We start from the raw sequence: 24,537 nt of genomic DNA, 5'->3' as shown, positions 1-24,537 counted from the left end.
GAACAAACAGAATTAAATGATGGAACCTAAGAATCAAATATTTACCCATATTGAAGAATATATAGAAATTGCACTGTTCTGACCAATACACATGGGAAATCAAGGTGGTCATGAACATTTCTTGTTTGAGGTAAATTGCCTGTAAATCAGGCTGGAATTCAGTTTGCTTGGCTACACGTGAATCCTATTTTCTATATGACTTTAATCCATTCATCTGAAAGACTCTTATCTAATACAAGAAAATGAAAATTACCACTTTCTGCAGTTTGAAACAAAAGAGGTTCACTGTAGAGTCCAATGCCTGCGCTGTTTTCTGCTGCCACCTAAAATGAGACAAACATAGTAAAGATGATTTATCATATGAACTAGAGTAACGACTTGTGTGTATTCATATGTAAAAGTGAGATTATGTTCTGGGATGAATCTGAGAGTAGAACCCTGGTGGTTGTTCTCTGATTGGATCTAGACAATGTCCCCAGCTATTAAGAAATTGATAGATTGATAGGGATGTCGTGTTCAAAGCACATTTTGTAAAATCACGCGTTCACTGTGCCAGAATTCACAGGTCAAGTCAAATATAGGCCCAACAAGCTTGTTGCCTCAGAATCATACAGGAAAGGGGAATGACTCTCCACTTCTGTCCGTAATCTAGGAATTCAAGCAGGGAAGATGAAGGGAGGCTCATTACAAGAGCGGGCACTGCTCTAATTGCCAATCACCCATGTGGTTTCATAAGACAGATGTTTATGCACTCAATATTTATCAACACTGAATCTTGTTAAATATCTTTATGGAGTGAATTGTGTAATGAAATGTCTGTCTTCTGTATGCCCTGTCTAGAGCTACATTACTTGCATGAGTTTTGGGTTCCAAAATGAAATATGAATTCTTCACAAGTATATTGCTGGGGTTATGCAAATAAGGCTGTGTCAGCCCATGTCAGCAGTCGCTTTTCTTGGGTAGAAATTCTGTGTATAACTCTCTGGAGTGTTGGAGAATTAATGAGCTGCAGTATTCTTAGTGTGCAGTTTAACATTTGATGTAAACACTTAGGGCCTCATTACACGTTGTGCAGTAATGGAATACCGTTACCGGTAATGATTTACCGGTACCGTTAATTCCCTAAGCAAATCACAAGCCGGACCCACCGCTATCTGCGCACCCGTTAATTACGGTGCCACTAATAGCGGCAAGGCCGCGGGCGCGCGACCCACATGCCGGAATTAGCGCCATGGCGCTAATACCAGGCCATCACAAGCCATGCGGACATGGTATTAGCAGCATGTAAAACACCCAAAAACCCCTTACCGGCATGGCGCTAATAACGGCATCGAAAAGCACCCGTTAAGAGACCTGAGCAGTGTACCCATCAACTACAGGTGGACACAATCAGCACAGGTGCATGCTATGGGGACAGGCAGCACAAAAGAGCACACCACACCCCTACCCACACCCCTACCCACACCCCTTCCCACACCAAGATGGTCCCAATAGCAGCAGCATGACATGACAGCCTTGACTACATGATAGCAGTGCAGCACCTACAACAACAGCCAGAACCAGAGGTGAGCCGTAACAGGCACCCATTACCCACACCATACAGGCGAAGACAGCCATCCACTGAGGAGGTGGCTCGTAACCCCTGTACGGAACCCACAGAACCATCAGGAAGAGGACAACAATATAGTACATCCTTCCAATGACAGTGCTCCGCTGCCTAAGCGGCCTGGGTGTGGCACTCCTGTACGGCCGTGTCAAAGTGGCAAAGACAACCATGGCATGTGTAGAGCATCACAAAATGTGCATATGATGGAATGTGCCTATGCCACTTGAAATTGACATGCAACCACCAGAAGAGTATGATGTGGCTGGGGATGAGTGCGGGTGGAATGCCCCAGCAGGACATGAAACAGGCAGTGCCAAGGAGGCACACGATGTGCATCAGCATCTGATTCTGTAATCTCATCATGCACCAAGGTGAAATAGCATGGACGTAGATGGGAATTGTTGCCCTGGTGCATGTTTCGAGGCCCACAAAGGACCCTGTCCACAATGAATGACACATACACAATAATGGAGACCACGCTTGGGTTTCAAACTCTGAACAGTGTATATTGAACATATCGTGGTACTAAAGTGCATAACCCAAACTCCCAAAATACACCCTTACCCCCCCCTCAACACACCCAAACACACCCTTACCCCCCTCCCCCCTCAACACACCCAAATACACCCTTACCCCCCTCAACACACCCAAACACACCCTTACCCCCTGCCCCCTCAACACACCCAAATACACCCTTACCCCCCCTCAACACACCCAAACACACCCTTACCCCCCTCCCCCCTCAACACTCCCATGTGAGTCTCATGATGTGAATGTGTCCATTGCCACATGTGGCACACGAATCCTGGTGGCCCTATTTGCCAGTGCCTGCATCGTCATCTGGTGGCTGTGAAGCCGTGCGCCGCATGTTCCGCATAGACCGGCGCAGGGGACTAGTCTGGCGTGAACTCCCAGACGAGGAGGGGCCTGGTTCTTCCTGGGCCGGGAGTGGGCACCGACGCTCAACAGCGTCTGCTATGCGGTTCATGGCCTGCCGCAGTTGGGCCATTTCACTGCAGATTCGGCTGGTGCATGCCTCCATGCCCTCCCTTGTCTGCTGTGCAAGTGTAGCAATGTCCTCCCTCAGGCGGGCTGTCTCTGCCACATGTTGACCTACTAGGCCACTCATCTCGGTCTGCCTCTGGTAGATGGACGAGAGGTCATGTCGCATGGTGGGTGCTGGTGGGATGGCTGATGCACCTGGTCCCATTGCACTTGCATCAGGAGAGGATATCTGGGGGCTCCATATCCCTTCAGGGGTGGGTGAATCTCCATGACTACCCGGACCTGAGGAGTACCTCGGGCTTGCCAGTAAGGGGCTTGTTGGTCTGGGGCTCTGGCTATCAGCATCAATGGCAGGTGTGTCCTCCTCATCTGAAGGTGGGGCCGTGGCTGCTGCTTCACCCGTTGAGCTGGTGGCAGCAGAGTGCATCCCCTCGATGCTGCGCTCACCTACTGGGAGACACACTTCCGTGGGTGCCACGACGGGAGCAGCCATGGCCTGTGGATGCGTGCAACTGGTGTTCCAACTGCTTTTGTCCCTGTGGTCATGGACACTCGTCCTGGCTGCCCTTGTGGATGTGGCGGTGTCCCCTGTGGCATCCCTCCTTGCTTTTTTGCTGGATGTGAGAGCAGGTGTGGAAGTGCGTGCCTCCTCAGTGTCAGTGTGTGAACCTGCAAGGGTGAGAAATGTTGACAACCATCAGTAATGGGTCGACCTGCCTTGAGCAAAATGAATACCTCATGCCGTTCTATGCATTCCGGGCTCTTTAGTGTGGATGCAGGTAATGGGGATGTTGGGTGGGTCATGCATGAATGGGTCTGTGTTGTACGGGCATGTGGTGATGCATGCATGTCTGTTTGTGGCTGCAGCCACGGCATTCATATGGACACATGATTGGGGGGAACATCACACTTCACCCTGCATTGTTTGATGCATACACTCACCTCCATCGGACGAAACGGCCACGTCATGCTCCATTTGTCCAACTCCCTCAATGCATTCCACCCCGATGGTTGATGCACGTCTCCTCCCACTCAGTGAGCTTGATTGGCGATTCACTGCCTCCTCCTGTGCCCGTAGCCATGTTGCGGTTCACGGATAGAATGTTCCGCACACGGAGCCTGAGGTCATCCCACCTCTTTCGGCAGTCTTTGACTGTGCGGGTTGTGGTGCCTACCGCGCTGACCTTGTGGGCTACCTCTTCCCAGATGGCCTTCTTCTTCACAATGGTCTCCCGACGCATGTCGTTGTTGAAGACAACATGAGCATTGTCTGCTAGTGTCTGCATTAGCATGAGGAGCTCCTCCTTGCAAAATTTCTCCTTGCGTTGCCGCTCAGACGATTTCTTAACGGCCTTGGGCATCTTCACGGTGTCCTTGGTGTTTTTCCCAACGTGGTTCCTGGTAAGGTGTCCTGGATAAGGAGGATGGCAATGGATTGTGTTTTTAAAGATGGCAGCCGTGCTCTTTCCCGTTCCGGTGCGATGACGCTATTTCCGGTTCCGCAATATTACAGAAACCGCTATTAGCGGTGACCGCTAATGGCGGTCACCGCTATTTGCGGAAACCGCTATTTGCATGTGGCGGCAGGTCGGAAGTGCTAACAGCTCTTTCGAGGATGCCGTTAAGGGACTTTTTGGGGAGTTTAGCGGCATGGCGGTAGGCTCATTACCGGCATGGCGGTAGGCTTGTGCCCGCGATCTCGTAATGGCATGCAATTTGCGGCCTCTTGCGAGGGCGGACACGCTAATTACGCCATGCCGGTAATTGCCGATTTTTACCGCCTACCGTGTAATGAGGCCCTTAGTATTGGGGGAAACTAGAGTGGGTTAGATATGTTAGGCCACAGGCCATAAAAGTGCTGGCATAGCGGCAGGTGAATGGACATTGGTAGGTTTAGAAAATAAAGCAGAGTTAAAAGCTGAATGTGAAGGAACGATTCATGGCGTGCAGAGCAATGTAACAGAGGCAAGATGGTCCTTGAAAATAAACATATATTGTTTGTGCAAGGCAGGAGGTAATGAAGGAAGGATAGTCAAATACAACATTAATAGGAGAAGTGTGCTAACTGGAACACTGCCTAAATGTCGCAAAGTGGGTGGGATGGGTGCTGGAAGGTTCTGGCACGTGACTTGGCCAGAGGTGACATCACAATAAAATGGCTGGGAAATATTAAAGAAAATGTACAGAAACATATAGAAAAGGCAGTGTTGAATGAAGGGTTGTCATGATCCGCCCCTGGAAGCTATGGCACGATTGGAAAGCACTGCCACGAAGAACCTGACAGTAACGGCCTAGCCCTCAACCAATATGGCAGCCACCGCTACTTAAACCAGCCCCGCCCACTTACCTGCGCGTTGTATCTGTGATTTCCATCGATACGCTCGCTCGGCTACTCCTCCGAGTAGCCTCCTCCCAGCCTTCTACCGTTTTCTACCTGCGCTTCACTCTTCTTGCCCAGCCTACGATTTTACCTTGCTTCCTTCTTTCTGCGGCGTCTGCCGCTCATCATTCCACTCTGATTTCTTATCTTCGGCGCCTCGCCGTTCCGACTCGCGGTCTCCTCCGCCACTCTCGCGCCTCCTCGCGTTCTCCTCTATTAAGCTTCGGGGTTCCGTCTATCCTTTGGGTTTGGGACTATACCTGGCTTCTAGTCTCTCCCTCTCTTTCTATCCTTTCTGCTTCCATCGCTCTCTTCTGAAATTGTTACGGATCCTTCTGTGACAGCTTACAGTACTCTACTACTTCTCCCAATACCTCGTACTCTTTGCTGGTATATTATTCCTGGGGCTTTGCCAGTTTGCTTCCTATGTGATCCTGAGAAGTGAAATTCACTCCAGAACTTTACCGGTCTGCCTCTTGCAACTATACTCGACTCGAGTATCCTTCCTGGACAGCCTGCAGGGTTTTTTGTGCCATCCATCGGCTTTTTCCCTGTCTTTTTGGGGCTTGGCTCCTCGGGGCCCCCCTCAAGACAGGTCCCATTCTCTGTCGAGGTGGCCTCCGAGGGAGCCAGGCCTTACTTGCATGACAGGAAGTCAAAGGAGAAGCCATCTAAGGAACATCCCAAGGTACTACGGAAGAAGCCATCCAGTGTCCAAGAAAGCCAAGAAGAATCTTCAGGTGAGGAGCAGGGGGCGGAAGGTGATCAACGTGACAGAATACAACGCCCGAACGTAACCATGGCTTCTCTGGAACAGTACCAGGAGTTGGTTGCCGCCTTACAGGGTTTAACCATAGAAGTACAAGCCCTGAAGACTGAGAACGCCGCTTTACGCCACAAGTGGTCTTCCGTAGAGATGACCAAGGGGATTTGCCGCCTATGCCTCTTACATTTGGAAAGTATGATGGTTATCCCGGCGGTCTAAAGGAATTCTTAGACGCCTGCCAAGTTCACTTCGTCTTTCGACCTTATGCATTTGAAACTGCTAGAGCTAGGGACGGTTTCCTTATCACCAACCTAACAGGGAATGCCTTGGCTTGGGCCACCCCTTTGGTGACCAGAAACAATCCCGCTCTGTCCAACTATGACCAGTTTGTGGATCTCTTCAAAGGGAGATTCGATCGTCCTGAGGTCCTATACACCTCTCTTGAGGCAATACTCGATGTGAAACAGGGGAACACAGACGTGCAGACCTACATATCCCGATTTCTGAGACTAGCGGCGAAGACAGACTGGCCTGATTCGGCTAAGCAAACGATATTTAGGAGAGGTCTCCAGGATGAACTAAAGGACGAGTTGGCTAGGGTAGCTCGCCCACCGTCGTTCCAAGATCTCATGACACTGACCCTACAATTGGAATACCGGCTATCTGAACGCCGACAGGAAAGAAGGAGACCTCGGCTCAATCTACCATCACCTAGCCCTGCTCCACATCCTCCCAAAGACATGCCGACATCATAAGAACCAATGCAGATAGGAACAGCCCGAGGTCCTTTGACGCCTGCAGAACGCAAAAGAAGGAGAGACTCCGGTCTCTGTTTATACTGCGGCTCCTCGAAGCATTTACTCAGGGACTGCCCGGAAGTACCTCCACGAAGAAAGGAAAACTCCAACCCTCGGTCCTTTGCAAGGGTGGTCTCGGGGGAACAAGAAGCAGCCCTTGCAACCTTACCCGACCCTCGGAACTAAGGGAAGACAACAGTCTGATGATCTTTCGGGTTCAACTATGGACTACAGAATCCTCCCCCATAGAAGTTCTAGCCATGCTGGACTGCGGAGCCACAGGTAACTTTATGGATATCGAATGGGCTAAGGCACAACGAATCGCCATTAGACGCAAGGAGAAACCTATCCCTGTAGAAGGGGTAGACAGTGAACCCTTGTCCTCAGGCCCCATAGATTCCGAGACTTTACCATTACACGTGGTCTTGGGAGAACACCATGAATCTATGATATTTGACCTCATTCGAGCAGCACATTTTCCTTTGGTGATAGGTATTCCATGGCTTAGACGCCACAACCCTCAGATCAATTGGACCACCAATGTTGTGCGTTTTGACTCTACTTATTGTAAGGACCACTGTACCATCAATCCCCCTACTCAGGGAGAGAACAAGGAGCACCGAGCACCCCAGCATAAGGTGGTAGCTGTCATTCCCCTACGATACCTGGAATATGCTGAGGTGTTTTAGGACACTGTACCCAAGCTATTACCTCCCAATCGGCCAGAGGACTGTGCCTTAGATCTCCTTCCAGGGTCCGTGGTTCCCTTTGGTAGAATGTATCCTTTGTCTCCTTCCGAAAAACTAGCCTTACGGATCTCCTTGGACGATAACCTTCAGAACGGACTCATTCAGGAATCCCGATCGTCCGGGGGAGCATCGTTATTCTTCATCCCCAAAAAAGACACCACCGAATTGCGGCCTTGTATTGATTACAGGGGACTCAACCAGATCACTGTACGTGACCGCTATCCTATGCCTTTAATCAGAGACATTCTGGAAGCGGTCAGAGGGGCTTCTTATTTCACGAAACTAGACCTCAGGGGAGCCTATCATCTTCTCAGGATAAGGACAGGCGACGAATGGAAGACCGCATTTCGAACCCCATTCGGGTTATACGAATACCGTGTCATGCCCTTTGGTCTCGTGAATGCCCCAGCTGTTTTCCAAAGATTTATAGATAAGATCTTTTCTGACATGTTGTTTGTGTCAGTTGTCATTTATCTGGATGACATCCTTATCTACTCTGAAAGGCTTCAAGAACACCAAGAACATGTGAGACAGGTGTTACACCGACTCCAGTCTAACCACCTTCTGGTAAAACCCGAGAAATGCCAGTTCGAAGTAACAACTGTTTCTTATCTAGGTTATATCCTATCCAAGGAAGGAATCCAGATGGAACCCGAGAAGATTAGAGCCATCATCGAATGGAAAGAACCTAGAGGAATAAAGGAGGTTCAAATATTCTTGGGTTTAGCCAATTTCTATCACCAGTTCATCCCTAACTTTTCCGACCTGATGTTACCTATTACCGGTCTACTCAAGAAAGGAGTTAAGTACGTTTTTGATCCAGAACAGAAGAGGGCATTTTTGCGCCTTAAGGAGTTATTTACTTCGGCTCCCATACTTGTACAACCTGATCAAACAAGACCCTTTATCGTGGAAACAGACGCGTCTGGAGGAGCACTGGGAGCCGTACTTCTACAAAGAACGGACGATGGCCTCAAACATCCAGTCGCTTATTACTCAAGGACTCTGACGAAAAGTGAACGTAATTACTCAGTTCTGGAAAGAGAATTACTTGCCATAAAATCAGCCTGTCAAGAGTGGAGACACCTACTCTTGGGAGCAGCTTATCCTTTCCAAATACTTACAGATCATCGCAACCTCCGGGTATTGCAGCAGATGGAGTGCACCAATGCTCGACATGCCAGATGGGCCTATTACTTTTCCCAATTTGAGTTCACCATTTCATATGTACCGGGTACTGAAAACAAGATGGCAGACGCACTCTCCAGATGCCAAGGAGAGGAAAACAACCTACCGCAAGAGCATGACCTCTTGTTCCCAAATCTGAAGATTATGGCTAGGGTCGTGCCACTTCTACAAGATCTGGTAACCCAATACAGTCATCTACCGGCCATACCCACCTCCGTCACTCAGGCCAATGACGGTCTATACTACCACGGTACAGAGCTGTTTCTCCCTTCCAGAGAGCTTCAAGAACAGATACTATCATGGTGCCACGATACCCCCCTAGCGGGACACCCAAGTATCAAGAAAACACAGGAACTCATAAGCCGCAGATTCTGGTGGGCAGGACTACCCAAGGATGTTAAGAGATATGTAACCACCTGTCCCGTATGCGCCGCTAACAAATACCAAACAGGCAAACCTTTGGGCCAGTTGCAACAGCCTATCCTACCCACTAGACCCTGGGAACTGATTTCCATGGATTTTATTGTTGACCTACCGGAATCCGAGAATAAGACACCAATTATGGTCACTGTAGACACCTGCAGCAAGATGGCTCATTTTTCTGCTCTTTCAGGTCTTCCGTCAGCTCCAGAGACGGCTTTGATCTTTCTCAGAGATGTCATTCGTCTCCATGGATTGCCTCGGACCATCATTTCGGACCGCGGAACCCAATTCACCTCCAAATTCTGGACGTTACTATGTCACCAATTGGGTATCAGCAGAGCACTTTCCTCTGGTTTTCACCCCCAAACTAACAGACAAACCGAGAGACTCAATGCTGGGTTGGAACAATATTTAAGGTGTTTCTGTAGTCACAAACAAGAAAGATGGTCAGCCTTTCTCTCTCAGGCCGAATTTGCCTATAATAACAATTACCACACGTCCATTCGCATGAGTCCATTCTACTGCACTTACGGGTATCATCCACAACAACTGCCCTGGACCGGAATGCAACCTACCCAATCTCCCGCCATAGACGACAGGTTGTCTGAACTCAAGGAAGTTCATAGAATGGCTAGAGAAGCACTGGAAGGCAGTCAGCTCACACAGAAAAGATGGGCGGATAGAAGTCGACGGTCCAACCCAGAATGGAAGCCAGGACAGAGAGTCTGGTTATCTACCAAACATCTTCCTAGATGGATACACACAGGCAAATTTGCACCTCGATACCTGGGTCCTTATCCCATCATCAGACAGATCAACCCCGTAGCTTATGAACTACGCTTACCTAAGGGTCTTCAAAGAGTACATCCAGTCTTCCACACCTCATTACTCAAGGAATACAAGGAGGATCCTTTTCACCGCAAGAGTCAGAAGACTAAGACTCGTAAGGTAAAGGAATCCCAAGAATATGAGGTTGATTACTTAGTGGATTCACGTTACCACCGAGGGAGACTCCAATATCTGGTCCATTGGAAGGGATATTCCGAAGATGAAAGGACGTGGGAACTCAGGTACCATCTTCACGCACCCAGACTCGTAAGAAGGTTTCATCTGAGGTATCCAGGAAAACCAGGGGCGTTCCAGGGAGGGAGAGGCCATACTGTCATGATCTGCCCCTGGAAGCTATGGCACGATTGGAAAGCACTGCCACGAAGAACCTGACAGTAACGGCCTAGCCCTCAACCAATATGGCGGCCACCGCTACCTAAACCAGCCCCGCCCACTTACCTGCGCGTTGTATCTGTGATTTCCATCGATACGCTCGCTCGGCTACTCCTCCGAGTAGCCTCCTCCCAGCCTTCTACCGTTTTCTACCTGCGCTTCACTCTTCTTGCCCAGCCTACGATTTTACCTTGCTTCCTTCTTTCCGCGGCGTCTGCCGCTCATCATTCCACTCTGATTCCTTATCTTCGGCGCCTCGCCGTTCCGACTCGCGGTCTCCTCCGCCACTCTCGCGCCTCCTCGCATCCTCCTCTATTAAGCTTCGGGGTTCCGTCTATCCTTTGGGTTTGGGACTATACCTGGCTTCTAGTCTCTCCCTCTCTTTCTATCCTTTCTGCTTCCATCGCTCTCTTCTGAAATTGTTACGGATCCTTCTGTGACAGCTTACAGTACTCTACTACTTCTCCCAATACCTCGTACTATTTGCTGGTATATTATTGCTGGGGCTTTGCCAGTTTGCTTCCTATGTGATCCTGAGAAGTGAAATTCACTCCAGAACTTTACCGGTCTGCCTCTTGCGACTATACTCGACTCGAGTATCCTTCCTGGAACAGCCTGCAGGGTTTTTTGTGCCATCCATCGGCTTTTTCAATGTCTTTTTTGGGCTTGGCTCCTCGGGGCCCCCCTCAAGACAGGTCCCATTCCCTGTCGAGGTGGCCTCCGAGGGAGCCAGGCCTTACTTGCATGACAGGAAGTCAAAGGAGAAGCCATCTAAGGAACATCCCAAGGTACTACGGAAGAAGCCATCCAGTGTCCAAGAAAGCCAAGAAGAATCTTCAGGTGAGGGGCAGGGGGCGGAAGGTGATCAACGTGACAAGGGTTTGAAATAGAGGGATAGCACAGGGGGCTGGGGTTGTTTTTTGCGTGGCTAGAGCTTTTGCGAGGATCGTCTTCTGGGCTGCTGGTCGGTGTAGCTGAGAATTGGACCTGCAGAGGGTGTTCATTGAAGGTTGTGTTTCAACTCTGGAGCAGTGTTCTGGCATAAGGCTGAGGCATAACTAGCTGCAGGAAGGGAGTTTGCAAGCCAAGGGAAAGATGGTTTTCTGAGAGACAGTGTACTCATTTGGATGGTGAGTATAACTAGACAGGAAAAGAAGCAGGAACCCTCTACATGGTAATTGGCAGGGTGTCAAGCTGGACACGAAAGGCAACACTTCCTTAATCTTTATGGTGCCAAAAGATTAATGGAGTGGCCTGAGTTCAAAACTTTGAGTGGGGGTTTGTTCTTTCAAGGAGAGGGCCGTAATTAGACGAGCTGTCCAATGATAAGTGAAAGACAGAGTATATATGTGCATTGGGACCTTAATGCTTTCAAGTTGTTTTGGTAACTTTGAGGTTAAAAAGAAAAATGTGTACACTTGAAATGTCATGCTAAATTAAAATGTGTTCTTGCATATGTGCCTAATGATAAATATTTATTGTAAGTGTATTAATGCATGACAAGTAGCTTAATTGAGCTATCTGTTTCTTCCTGATAAGGTTGAATATATATAAAATGCCTAACTCTGAAAGTATCTGGTGGTCCTTATTGTGTCTATTCCTCCTCCTTTCATCTAGAGGTAAATGGGCATTATTAATGAAAGGTACAGTATGAAGCCTGACGATGCACAGCCAAAGTCCCACAGTATAATAAGATTGCAGGAAAGGAAAAGTGCAGCTAATTATTCCTATATGAGTAAGCATACTATCCCTCTCAACCTTCTTTCTGTACTCTTTGCACATAATGCAGCCTACGCACAAGAGATTCCATGCTGGTTCAGAGGTGGACACATTCTGTGGAACTTTAAAATTTGTCCCTTGGGGGTAAGAACTTGTGCTTAGCAATGGACTCTCATTCAACTTAAATTACCCCATGTATTTTCATTAATTCAGTCTTACTGTTTCAGCATTCAACAATATACTTACAATTAACTTTCATGAACACATAGCATGGCCCAATTGCCCACTGGACAATTGTTAGTGGGGGGAGAGTCATGCGTTTTTACCCATATTTCAAATTTGCTATTGTACAATTTCCTTGTCCGATTTTCATTTTATCCAATTTTCACATTTAGCAAGCTACTCACAATAGAACTGCTTCAAGTAAGAGTTCACTGCCTCAAACGTCTCTCATTCAAGTGTGGTCAAATATCAAACGTGTGGTGAAAATATCTACTGGAAAACTAAGACTGGGTGATGTCTTCTTGTGATTGGTTAAGCGATTGTTAGAATACAGATAAAACAAATACCAATTTGAACAGGTAAGAGTTGTTATAAAGCCCAGGATATTTGTTGACAATAATATGTGTAGTTCCATTTGAGAAGCACAATATTTTCACACATTAGTGCTATTTTTGGAAACATTATGGACAACCAAATGTAGTAGTTTATAATGACATTCACAGACAGGCTTAAACTAACGATGCTACCAAAAAACATATCAAGTCTACGACATGAACGTGTGCACAATTGTCAGGTGGTGCCACAAAGGCCCCCTTAATTCCACTACCTGTGGTTGTTTGGCCTTTCGGGAGAACAGGCATGGATAGTGTGGGTCCTTTCGATCCCTAAACCAGCTCAGAGAAAAGATACATCTTGGTGGTGGAAGATCACACCACAAGGTACCCTGAGGCTGTCCCTCTGAGGAGCATCAAAGCCCCTGTGGATGCGAAGGCTCTGATTGGGATATTCTCTCATGTTGGTTTCCCCAAGTAAGTAATTTCGGATAGGGGGTCAAACTTCTTATCAGTGAGCATGAAGGCTACGTGGGAAGGATGTGGAGTCAGCTACCGTTTCTCTACATCCTTCCATCCACAAACAAATGGGCTTCTTAAGCGGTTCAACAAGACCCTGAAAGTCATGATAGGTGGCTTGGAAGAGCACCTGATCAGAAAATAGGATATTCTCCTGCCATGCTTTCTGTTCGCCTACAGGGAGGTGCCACAGAACAGAGTAGGGTTTAGCTCATTTGAGCTTCTGTTTGAACACCATGTACGAGGTCCAAGCTTGGTTGCTGCCAAGTGCATGAGTACCTTTGAACTCATGGCAGGGATCTGGCAAGTCGGCTTGACAGACTGAGTGAGAGAGAGGTCAGCATTCTCAACCACAGAAGGACATTATCAGTTCACTATGATGCCCTTCGGATAGAAGAATGCACCTGCTACTTTTTCAGAGGATGGTTTACCAGGTTTTGTCTGAACTGGAAAAACTTCAGTGTCACCTATTTAGATGATGATGTTCAGCAACACCTGGGAGCATCACTTGTCCCACCTGAATCAAGTGCTTCATGTGCTGCAGAACACAGGTCTGGCTATCGAGGCCACAACACAGTGACTTACCTAGGCCACCTGGTCAGTGGAGGTGAGAAGCAACCTCTCGAAGCGAAGGTGCAAACTGTGAAGGATTGGAACATCCACACCATACAGACACAGATGAGGGCCTTCTAGGTTCAGCAAAGGTATGGGACTAGTGACATGCCCCTGAATGATGTAACTTCCAATAAAATACCAAAGAAGGTAACTTGGACCCTCGCCTGCCAAACCTTCCTTCAGGATTTAAAGGATCGATTGTGCAGGACCCCAGTTCTGAAAGTGCCAGACTATGTTCAGGAGTTCATTGTATAGACAGATGCCTGTAATTTTTGGATTGGAGCAGTGTTAGCGCAACTCTCAAGGGGTAGAGCAACCTGTTGCCTTCATTAGCAGGTGATTGACAAAAAGGGAAAGACAATGAGCCACTGTTAAAAAAGAGGCTTACGTGGTAGTGTTGGCAGTAAAGAAGCTGAAACCCTACATGTTTGGGCCGCACTTTACTATCCAAACAGACCAATGACCTCTTTGGTGGTTAATTGCCATGCAATCGAAGAACTCTAAGCTCTTGCGTTGGGCCATATCCCTACAGGGTTTTAGATATGGACATCCAGCACTAGCCAGGCTCCCAGCAAGAAAATGCAGATGGCCTCAGCTGGTACTTTTACATTGATGGCAAACCAATCCCTCAGTAGGGTTGTTGTTCACATGTTGAGTCTGGGGGGCATGTGAGGAATTCAACCATCTGCACGTTGGGTGTGCACTTGCCTGGGTTTTTTTTTAATTTTAAATGAAATTGAATGATGATAGATAAACCTCAGGAAAATGTGTGGGGATAATCTGTACACATTTCCCTATGCTCACTGCACGACATACGCATATAGCTGTGTACTCTGGGTGGGCACAGCCTACAGGTGCAGTCCCCCCTGTCATATTTAGTTGCAATATGACAGGAGCAGTACATGATGCATCTCCAGAAGGGGGAGGACCAAACCTTGTCCCTTCCATAACCAGCCTGATTAACTAACAAAGGCTCCATGGATCCAACCTGTCCTTTTGTTGGACTCTGCAGCTGGTGGCAGAGATTTGTATAACATTCAGAGGGTAATTCAAACAGGCCCACATGGGGCGTGACTGCAGAGGCTAACAAAGGAGACAGGAAGCCCCAACAACCTTTTTTTATATGCAACTGAATCAACCTAAAGTCAGCTCCCGCCCTCAGTGTCAATTGACAATAAACTGTCATGTATGCGACTGCATGATTAAAGTAATTGTCCCTGCAGGGGGACCTCATTCATAAAGTATGAGAATGTGGTTTGCCAGAGCCAGAGAGTCTGGTCTTGCCACAGCTTCAAGGGAGACCTGCCGCTTTAATCAGGAACCACAGAGACCTTAATTAACCAAAGAGACTCTTTGATCCACAACAGACAGGAAGATGGATGGGATTTAGTATTACATGTTTTCACCCATTTTATGTTGAAAAGCACTCTGGTGATGATCTCCGGCATACAGGAGATTGTTGATGGGGACCCCAGATTGGTTCATTAAGTTAGGATTAGCATACACCAATCCCTCTGGTCCATTTGGCTTTAAAAGATGGCTGAAACCCTCATTTGCAGATTATTTGAAGACTTTGCTTGAAGTAACAACGACGAACTCAACCTTGGACCCTGGCTGAAGGTATAGTCTGCCTTACATCTTCTGCCAGTGAAGGAAGGCCAGAACCTCCAAAGTGTGAAGCAAGATCCCAACCCTAAACATCTCCCAGGGAACAGAGGGATATACCGAATCCAAAGGACCCGGTAGCCACTCCAGAACTGGTACCCAGCCAGCACACAGCGTGACCTGCTAGGCTCTGCAACAAGCTTCCTAGGTGGGAAGTGCCAGAAGGTCTCTGAACCTGAAACCCGGGACAAGGAAGCTGCCTGCAACACACTCCTCAGTTTTGGGCCTGCCCCCTTAAAGGAGAACACAAGCCCAGTAAGGAAGCTTGGAGAAGTGCCTCAACGAGCATCTACTGATGGCTGCCTTAAAGGAAATTTTTGAGTTACTCGAGCTGCAACCGACTGAAACGCTGAACGTTATTACGCCACAGTTGCTTAAAGACATCCGAGATGTCTCGACCAGTGCTTCAGAACCGCTGACCAGCACTGAAACGATTTCTGACCCTGAGCTGATGAGTAGGCCAGCCTGCAGCCATTCACCCAGCTTTGTTCGCTGAACTTTCTTGCCGCCTGATACCCACAGCTGACTCCCATCTTGAACTCTGTCACAGAAGCCTGCAAAGCTCACTGAAGCTGACTCGACCCTGTCGAGCACCAACAACACCTACAGCACAAGGTGCATTATTGCTCTGTCCCCTGGTCCTTCCTAGAAGGCCCCTATAGACATTTTAAGACCCACTGCTCCCCCTTGTGCTGAAGCCAATTAGCCTTGAACTGTTGTGATTATTTACCATACTGACTACCCTCCTGTCAGTATCCAGAGGGCATCCTTTTTCCTTCTTTGAAACTGTCTGTCCTCTAGGTTGTATTTCGTAGTGTTGCTAGAACTGTCTGTTGTGATAATAATAAAGTAGATATTTGTGTACAACCTTGACTGGACAGTGCCTCTTATCATTGGGTAATAATTGTATTTTCACTGTGTTGCAACTAAACAACTATCGGTGACCTTTTGGAGATACACCTGCCATTCATTTCACGTTACCAAAATTGGAAAAGAGGTTTATAATGTATGTATTTATTTATTGTATTTGTTAGTATGCCCAAACCCGGAGGTATCACAGCGCAGGTTACAGAAGGATGAAAAAGACTTGCTGGTTACACAGAGGTAAATACATAGTACGACATGAGAGGACCTGAAGAACAATGGCCTAGTATAAAGAGAGTATCATTAGGTAACACGAGAATACAGTTACATATATAACTATATGTGATTGTTAGCATATGCCACACTTCGATGGAATTTCAGAAATTTGATTATTAACATATGCGATTCTTAGCATGCACCACACTTAGAATTCTGAACCTAGCTTGCGTCGCATCTGTCACATATGCCACACCTAGATGAATTCTCAAGTTTAGTCTGTGCCAAATCTAGACAGAAATGTGATTGTTAGCCTATGCCACACTTAGATGGAATTTCAGAAATGTGATTGTTAACATATGTGATTCTTAGCATGCACCACACTTAGAATTCTGAAACTGGCTTGCGTCGCATCTAGATAGAATGTGACTGTTAGCATATGCCACACTTAGATGGAAATCTCAAGTTTAGTATGCGTCGCATCTAGACAGAAATGTGATTGTTAGTATATGCCACACCTAGATGAATTCTCAAGTTTAGTCTGCACCAAATCTAGACAGAAATTTGATTGTTAGCATATGCCACACTTAGATAAAATTCTCAAGTTTAGTATGCGCCAAATCTAGACAGAAATAGGATTGTTAGCATATGCCACACCTAGATGGAATTCTCAAGCTTAGCCTGCGTTGCATCTAGATAGAAATATGATTGTTAGCATATGCCACACTTAGATGGAATTTTCAGAAATGTGACTGTTAGCATATGTGATTCTTAGCATGCACCACACTCAGGATTCTGAACCCTGGCTTGCGTTGCATCTACAAAGAAATGTGACTGTTGGCATCTGCCACGCTGGTATGGAATTCTGAACTTTAGCTTGCGCGGCATCTAGATAGAGATGTGACTGTTAGCATGTACCGCACCTAGATGGAATCCCACAATTGCAAGGACAGCAATGCCAACTAACCAACCAACTAACAATTCCATCCCTCTGCATGCACCTCTCAGACTATAACCAAACACAACCACAAGCCTAAAACTCAACAATCCGCACAAACTTCACAACAATGCAACAACAAAACAAACCACACATAGACTTGCACAACAGCACACGACGACTACGGACCATAAAAGACCCCAAATCCAGCCAACGGACCCACCGGGCTGAGGCTGTCAACACCACATCACTGCTCTCTTGAACTTTTCCAGCTTATTCCCACTAACCCACTCCCTCTCCTCCCCTTTTCAGAACCGCCAGAGCGCCAGGGGACCACTTCGGTGGTGATAGTGCGCGGTACAAATGTCCTTTAACATTAACATATACACAATAGGGGCGAGTTACAGAGGCCCTACAGTCACAATTGACCAGGTTATTTATTTGTACAACAGATTCACTTACAGAAGACCTGGGGTTATGTGCCAATCTACAATCCAACTAGTCAGATTAGAACCTGTTACACAACCATGTTTTTATGAGTTTCTTAAATTGGGTGTGGGAGATTTCGTTACTGAGTTTGTGGGAAGCATGTTCCATAATCTGGGGGCTGCTACAATAAAACAAGATTCTCCAGTTCTTGAGTTCTTGAAGTGGGGAATAGATATGAGGGTGCTGGTGTTGGACCTAATGTGTCTATTGGGTGTTTTACATTTAATGCAATCATTCAGGTATGTAGGGGCACTTTGGGTGATACATTTATGTGTGGTGGTAAATGTTTTGGGGAGGATTCTCGGTTGAATGGGGAGCCAGTGAGCCTCTCTCCTCGCTTGTGAAATGTGGTCACTTTTTTTATGCCTAGGGCTGCTCTAAGGGCTTTATTTTGTAGTACTTGTAGTTTGGATAGATTTCTCTTAGTGGTATCTAGCAGGAGTATATTTCAGTAGTCGAGTTTGGACATAATGATATCTCTGGCAAGGGTGATACAGTTCTGTGTGGATAGGAATTGGCAGCTATGGGGCAATAAGTTTGGCTGTGTAGGCTGTGGAAGAAGTTAAGGAGTTAATGTGTTTGTTCATGGTGAGGCTGGAGTCTAAATAGACCCCTAAGGTTTTTACATGGTTAGAGATGTGTATGGGAGTACCCTCTATGATGATAGAAGTATAGTCTTTAGGTAGATTGTTTAATTGTGCTGGTGATCCGACTATCAGAATCTCCGTCTTTTTGCTGTTAAGCCAAAGGCTGTTAGTGGCCAACCAATTTTGGATGATGGCATAGATGTTATTTATAATAATGGAATTGAGGTCTTTATTGCCTGTGATTGGGATGAGTATCTGTGTATCATCCGCAAAGTTGGTGTAAATGATACCCATGGTGTCCAATGCCGAGAAAGTCAGTTTAGTATAGGCATTATATAGTGTATGAGAGAGGCAAGATCCTTGCGGTACTCTTAGAGGGACTGAAATAGGATCTGCTGCCTCATCACCTATGGCTACTCTAGACGTACGTTCTGATAGGAACAATTTGATCCAGGCGGTTGTATTTTGGGAGAATTGATAGTTTTTGGACAGTACTGAGCACAGTTTATCATGGTCCACTAAATCAAATGCAGCGGACAGGTCGAGAAGTAGCAGGATGCATAGTTTACCTGAATCTCTGATGGCATCCATCTGATTTTTTAAATCAAGTAAAGCTGTCTCAGTACTATGTTTTGGCCAAAAGCCAGATTGTCGGTCGCCTAATAAATGATTATTCTCTAGATGGGCTTGAACTTGGGTATATGTAATTTTATCAATTATTTAAAGGAGAAAAAGGACTGTGGTGAAGGGTCTGTAGTTGGTGGGGATGGTGGGGTCTAGGATGGGTTTTTTCAACAGTGGAGTTACCCAGGCTTCTTTGATATCAGCTGGGACTGAGTCGGTGCTTAACGAGGCATTGATAACATTGGTGATGACGGGGACTAATGTTGAAGAGCAAAATTTAACTAATTTAGCAGGAATTAAAAAGGAAGGTTTGAGAGCGGAAATGGCTTTGGATACTTGTTCCTGGGTGACTGAAGAAATATTAAACTGGGCTACTGCGACTAGGGATTCAGTTTGGACAATGGGGTCAGTATTGATACTTTTGTTTAAGAGATTTCTTTTTGCAATGATTTTATCTTGGAGGGAGTTGATTTTAGCACCTAGGGCGTTCTGAATGGTGGTGCATCATGCTAGCTGGACTAGGGGGATAGATGGAAGTTTGCTTGTGTTTCCAATCTGTTCGGATCCCTCTGGTGTATTAGAGGTGCAGGGCTGATTGATGGTTTAGAAACTGATATTCTTCCCTGGACCACTGGTACCCCGGAAGTTGATTATTCACAATCTTACAATGGGAAATGCTGTAAATCTGCGGGAAGTTTATGAATCAATCAGATGCAGACTTTTGACCAACCTCCACTGAACCATTACCTTCAATAAAACCACAGCATTGAAAACAGGGATAACAAAGTCAATTCCTAGGCGAATCAAGCGTATGATGCAAAGGCATATGTGAATGAGATTCCAGTTAAAACAAACACTGACAAATCCACACACACACACACACACATACACACTCATCCACCCCCCACATACACACGCATTCACACAATGCACATATAGGTGCCATTGCAGACACATCACCACACAAACACCCATGTACAAACTGACAACTCACATGTAGGCACCCACACACAATAAAACTATAACATTGAAAACAGTAACTGCAAATTCAATTCTTTCTGCAAACTCCCTCAAAGCATGTGATGGAAAGTCATATGCAAATGAGATGCTAGTTAAAATAAACATTGACAAATCCAAACACACACACATACACCCGACACACAAACACATATAACACACATATAGGTGCCAATGCAAACACACCACCACACAGGCACTCATGTACAAACAGGCAACCCACATACAGGTAACAAAGTGAAACTAAGTATGGGTCTAACCACTCGAGAATGCACTTTGACCACTCCTAAAAAACAGTATGTTTGCAAGCTGCGTTACAAGCACCACAAGGTCTGCCCATACAGACCCCGGACAGGTAAAACAAAAAATCAGTTTGGTACTAGTGATTCACGCTTAGTCCCCCAAAATCTTAATTTCCAAAGTTCATGCCTCCTGAATTGCACACTATTTGGAAAGTGCCATATTGGCCTCATGCAGCAGGGGCTGTGTCGGGGAGAGAGCAGGAAACATTAGCAAAATGGTAGTAGCAGAGAGTTGTGGCTGGTTTTGACATTTCTGATGCCATCTCTACTGTCTGCACCCAAATACATAGCAAAATATTGACACTGCAAAGTGGGGCACAGGCAGGGCAGCTGAGGGTGTTGAGCTTTTTAATTAAAGAAGCATAGTCTGAGGGGCAGTGCAAACGGATGAGAATAGGTTCATATTAAATTAGCAGGGCAGAAGCAGCAAGGTGAATTGGCAGGAGGGGCAATTGGCACTTTTAATATCAGATGAGCAGGGCCAGAGGTGCAGGGCTTGATATAGACAGCCACTGTCATCCTTTGTATCAGGTGTTCTGTTCTATAGTTGAAGTAGTCCAGCAAGCTTACTAATTAACTAATTATTGTTATTGTTAATGCATTACTGCTATTATCCTCATGTCATGACTCACAGGCCTGCTGGACTACTTTAACTATAGGCCTGAGCGCTCAATACCAAGGATAACAGTGGCTACCCCATAAAAGAGGTACATTAATACATTGATGGGGAAAATCCAATACTACTAGGAGTCACATTCATAACTGATGGATACAGCTAGGTTTCCTAGTGTTATGAGTTACCCTTAATAACAAAGGACTCATCATATTCCAGTTGTGTTTGGCAGTGAGGGATATAGGAACATTTCCCTTTAGTTGTTGGCCGATCTTTAGTCCACCTGCCCATTGAAGGTCCACTAATGGCCTATATGAACGAAACATTTTGGTGATGTACACGTTGTTTTAAACCCCACGGATAAGAAGGACAATATTTCCTATTGAGGAGAAAGAGTTTGGGATCTTAAAAAGGTAAACAAAATAGCGAGTTGTCTACATCAAAAGGGGACTTCGAGGCTAATATGCTATTGTACAACTGACCATTTATAAGCGGCTCTCTCTTTTTCTTACACTAAGAACTCTGCAAGACGGTTTAGAAATGTTCACTTATGTCATGTGTTTTTTTATGCATGATCATTTATTTACAATGTTTTCTGTTGACTTCTTAGGTATGTGACTACCACTTTTTCATGTCTGCATTTCATGTTGTACAAATAGCCTTTATCTTCTCAACACTTCATCTGTTGAACATTAAATATCATTTTGATATGTCCTTTTCTTGCACCAATCGATATTCTATACTTACAACACAATATTTTTTTGTATAGGTTTGTACAGTTTAACAAAATGAGGTTGACTATTTGTAGTTATTGTCAATGTGTTCCCGGTATTAGCACCCTCATTTCATGACTCAAACCTATTGTTAAGTGTCTGGTTGAATCCCTTCTTGTGAATGCTGTGCCTGACCTGCCAAAACAGTGGGTTCAATATGTCTTGTTGGGTGTATTAAAGACATAAAGATCCTGCTTGCTTTCATTTGTTTTCCAAACCTGTGCACTGTCATTTCAAACAATGGAATTTAAAAAAAAGATTTTCTGATTGATGAAAACATTGGTCAAAAATACATAAAGCTACTTCACTCAGCAAACATCTCTTCCAACAATTGTGTTCTCCTCTTTGCGCATGCTATATTCCTTTACATGCATGTTTGTTAAATGCACAACAGCACACTGTATGGTCTAATCAATACCACTGCATGTATTGTGACAAAGTCAACTACCACAGTCTAAGGTCCTCTATTGAATTTACCAAGGGTGCCAGATGCCTCTTCAACATAGCAGTTGACAGATCAATAGGTGGTAAGGGGCAGATCATCTGATCACTCTTAGTCACCGTCAAAGGGCAGGGAACAGTCATGTGGTACCAATTAGGAACACGCTCCCTTTACTTGGGAATGGGAGACTAAATGGGATCAGGGCTATCACTGTCTCCCCAAACTCAAAACGCAATGCTTTTGCTGAAGCTGGTGACATTTCAGCTATGGGTCCTTTATGGAAATTGAGGACTAATTGTCGGCCTCACTGTCATGCTCAGTGCCCCTCACATGGGTTTAAATGCTATCCAGTGAATCAAAAAGTGGTACCAGAATTAAGAAGGGAACCTCACCCATGGACCACTCGTCTATCGTACACAACATTCACTGTCATAAAATTAGAAACAGATAGGCTGAGGGAGTCCACATAGGGGAAGGGTTAAGATATGACAACCATAGAGAATACCACCATAGAGGAGGGAACAATCCGCTCCATTTCCCGCCTCAAAACTGGAATTCATCTTTATGGGTGAAACTGTAGGGTTTATTGGAAATAAAGACAATGCGATTGAAATGTTGCTACACGGAGGACAATGCCCTTACTATTTCAGTGTCATTACACAAGAAAAGGACAGAATGCCAAGTTATTCAAAAAGTTAGAATATTTCTTATAAACTACAAAATCATCATACTATCTGTTGATAAACCCACGTATTGGTAGATTACTTTAAAATGTAAAAACAGTTAAAAGTGAACCTTTTTTCTTTTATATCTGACAGTATATATCTCATGTATCAGTGACATTCTGTGAATTTATGAGCTGTGAATTCTAATTCATCTGACACCGTCTGTTCATGCCAAGCACTCCATTAGTCAGCTCTTTGTAAACAATAATCTCCAGGTCTCCCTTAACATATCACTTATATCAATGCATGAGAGATAAATAGAACAGCTGTGTATAACCAGGCCCTGACCTTAAACCTCAAATTAACATTAAATGCAAGCATTATGTAGGAAATCTAGCCCACAGTCGTGGTCTTACTTTTCTAGAATAATCTGAGGGAAAACCATTCCAATGATGAACTGGTGTCTACTCAACCATTAACAGTATTGTGTCAAAGAAGCGATGCCTTTGACTTTTACATTTGAAACATAATGTGCAATTGTTTAAATAGGCATTAGTAATGAAGAATAGATTATCAATGTGTTCTTTTGTCCAGTTAACCTGCATTTTATAAAGCAACAGACGATTTCTATGGATACTTGGATACTGATCTTGCCACACACAAATGCAACTTAGCTTACAACTTAACTAAATGTACAGCTCAACTTTAAAATCGTACAACATGACAGATAATTGATTTCAATTTTGTGAAACAATCAATGTCAAGTTGTGTGCCTACATACAAATAAAACCAGTATTTAGATATGAATTATATAATACCTGATCATACTGTCTCCATTGTCATTCATATTCTTTTTCTATGTGTGGAATTGTATCCACATTTAAATGAAAAGTTTTAGTGAGCGAAAACTAGGTAGGTCGAATTGTTTTTATTATCATTGTAGTTGGAGTTCATTTGTTGTTGACTTTTAAGGTAGCTTCTCCAGCATTATGAGTTAGGCGACACCCTACATTTCCCTGATTTATTATTTTAAATAAAACAAACATATTTTGATTGAAACAGGCTGTTTTGTCTCCCAAATTGTGGGGCAGGGTTGTTGTAGTCGGGAGTATCATATCAGTGCCATTTCGCCATCATACATGAACCACTAAACATTCCGTAGACATTTCATTACAGAAACCACCTGCCAGTCCATATAGCAGTGATCTAAAAAGTTGGAAACTCCAAAAAGGTGAGCAGGGTTCTTGAAGCTGCCGTTCAACAGACAAGAGTGACCCATCCAGGCCCAAAGATCTATGGTTGCCTACCTCCTTCATTTCATGCCTGCACACCTGGGTTCCCTTAGCCCAGAGAGAGGCTGGAAGGTAGGGGTGGGGTGTGGCATGTAGTGAAAGGGCATCCCGGGATGAAGGACAAGCCACTCTCAAGTCCCGCAGCAGGACTGTAAGCTCAGACTGAGATTGGAAGCAGTTGGAGTCATAGCTGAAGACCATAGATGAAAGACAGAAGGCAAGAGCTATTTTGGAGCAGGTTGTAGGTGAGACCAGGAAGACCTGGAAGGGAAGCAGATTCCAAATGGTTGTTAGAGAGGCCTAGAATGCTGAGCCATGCTGGAAACTAGGAGGTGGTGAGGTGCAGGAGCCCAAACATAGGAGCCATGGAAACTGGAGCTACTGGTTAGAAGTGAGAGTCAAAAATAGTAAGGGGGGGCCTTGGAGAAGGGTGTGCCCAAAGAGGTAAAGAAAGTGATAGAGATATCTGGAGAGTGGGGAAAATTGTGTCAAAAGGGGTAAAGAAGGTG

At 45.5% G+C, this 24,537-nt stretch overlaps 1 protein-coding gene across 12 annotated transcripts in view; it reads right to left on the bottom strand.

Annotated features, from left to right (window-relative positions):
* Positions 1–24,537, bottom strand: part of PTPRQ (protein tyrosine phosphatase receptor type Q) — a 2,012,995-nt gene that overhangs the window by 1,292,420 nt on the left and 696,038 nt on the right. For all 12 annotated transcript variants that reach the window (XM_069629300.1, XM_069629298.1, XM_069629293.1 and 9 more), the window contains one exon: positions 254–323. In XM_069629300.1, coding sequence (XP_069485401.1) covers positions 254–323 — 70 coding nt within the window. The remainder of the gene's footprint in view (positions 1–253; positions 324–24,537) is intronic.

Source organism: Ambystoma mexicanum, chromosome 12 (genome assembly GCF_040938575.1).
Source record: "Ambystoma mexicanum isolate Mex_15411 chromosome 12, UKY_AmexF1_1, whole genome shotgun sequence".
NCBI classification, from domain to species: domain Eukaryota; kingdom Metazoa; phylum Chordata; class Amphibia; order Caudata; family Ambystomatidae; genus Ambystoma; species Ambystoma mexicanum.
This window is presented reverse-complemented; position numbering and strand designations above follow the sequence as displayed.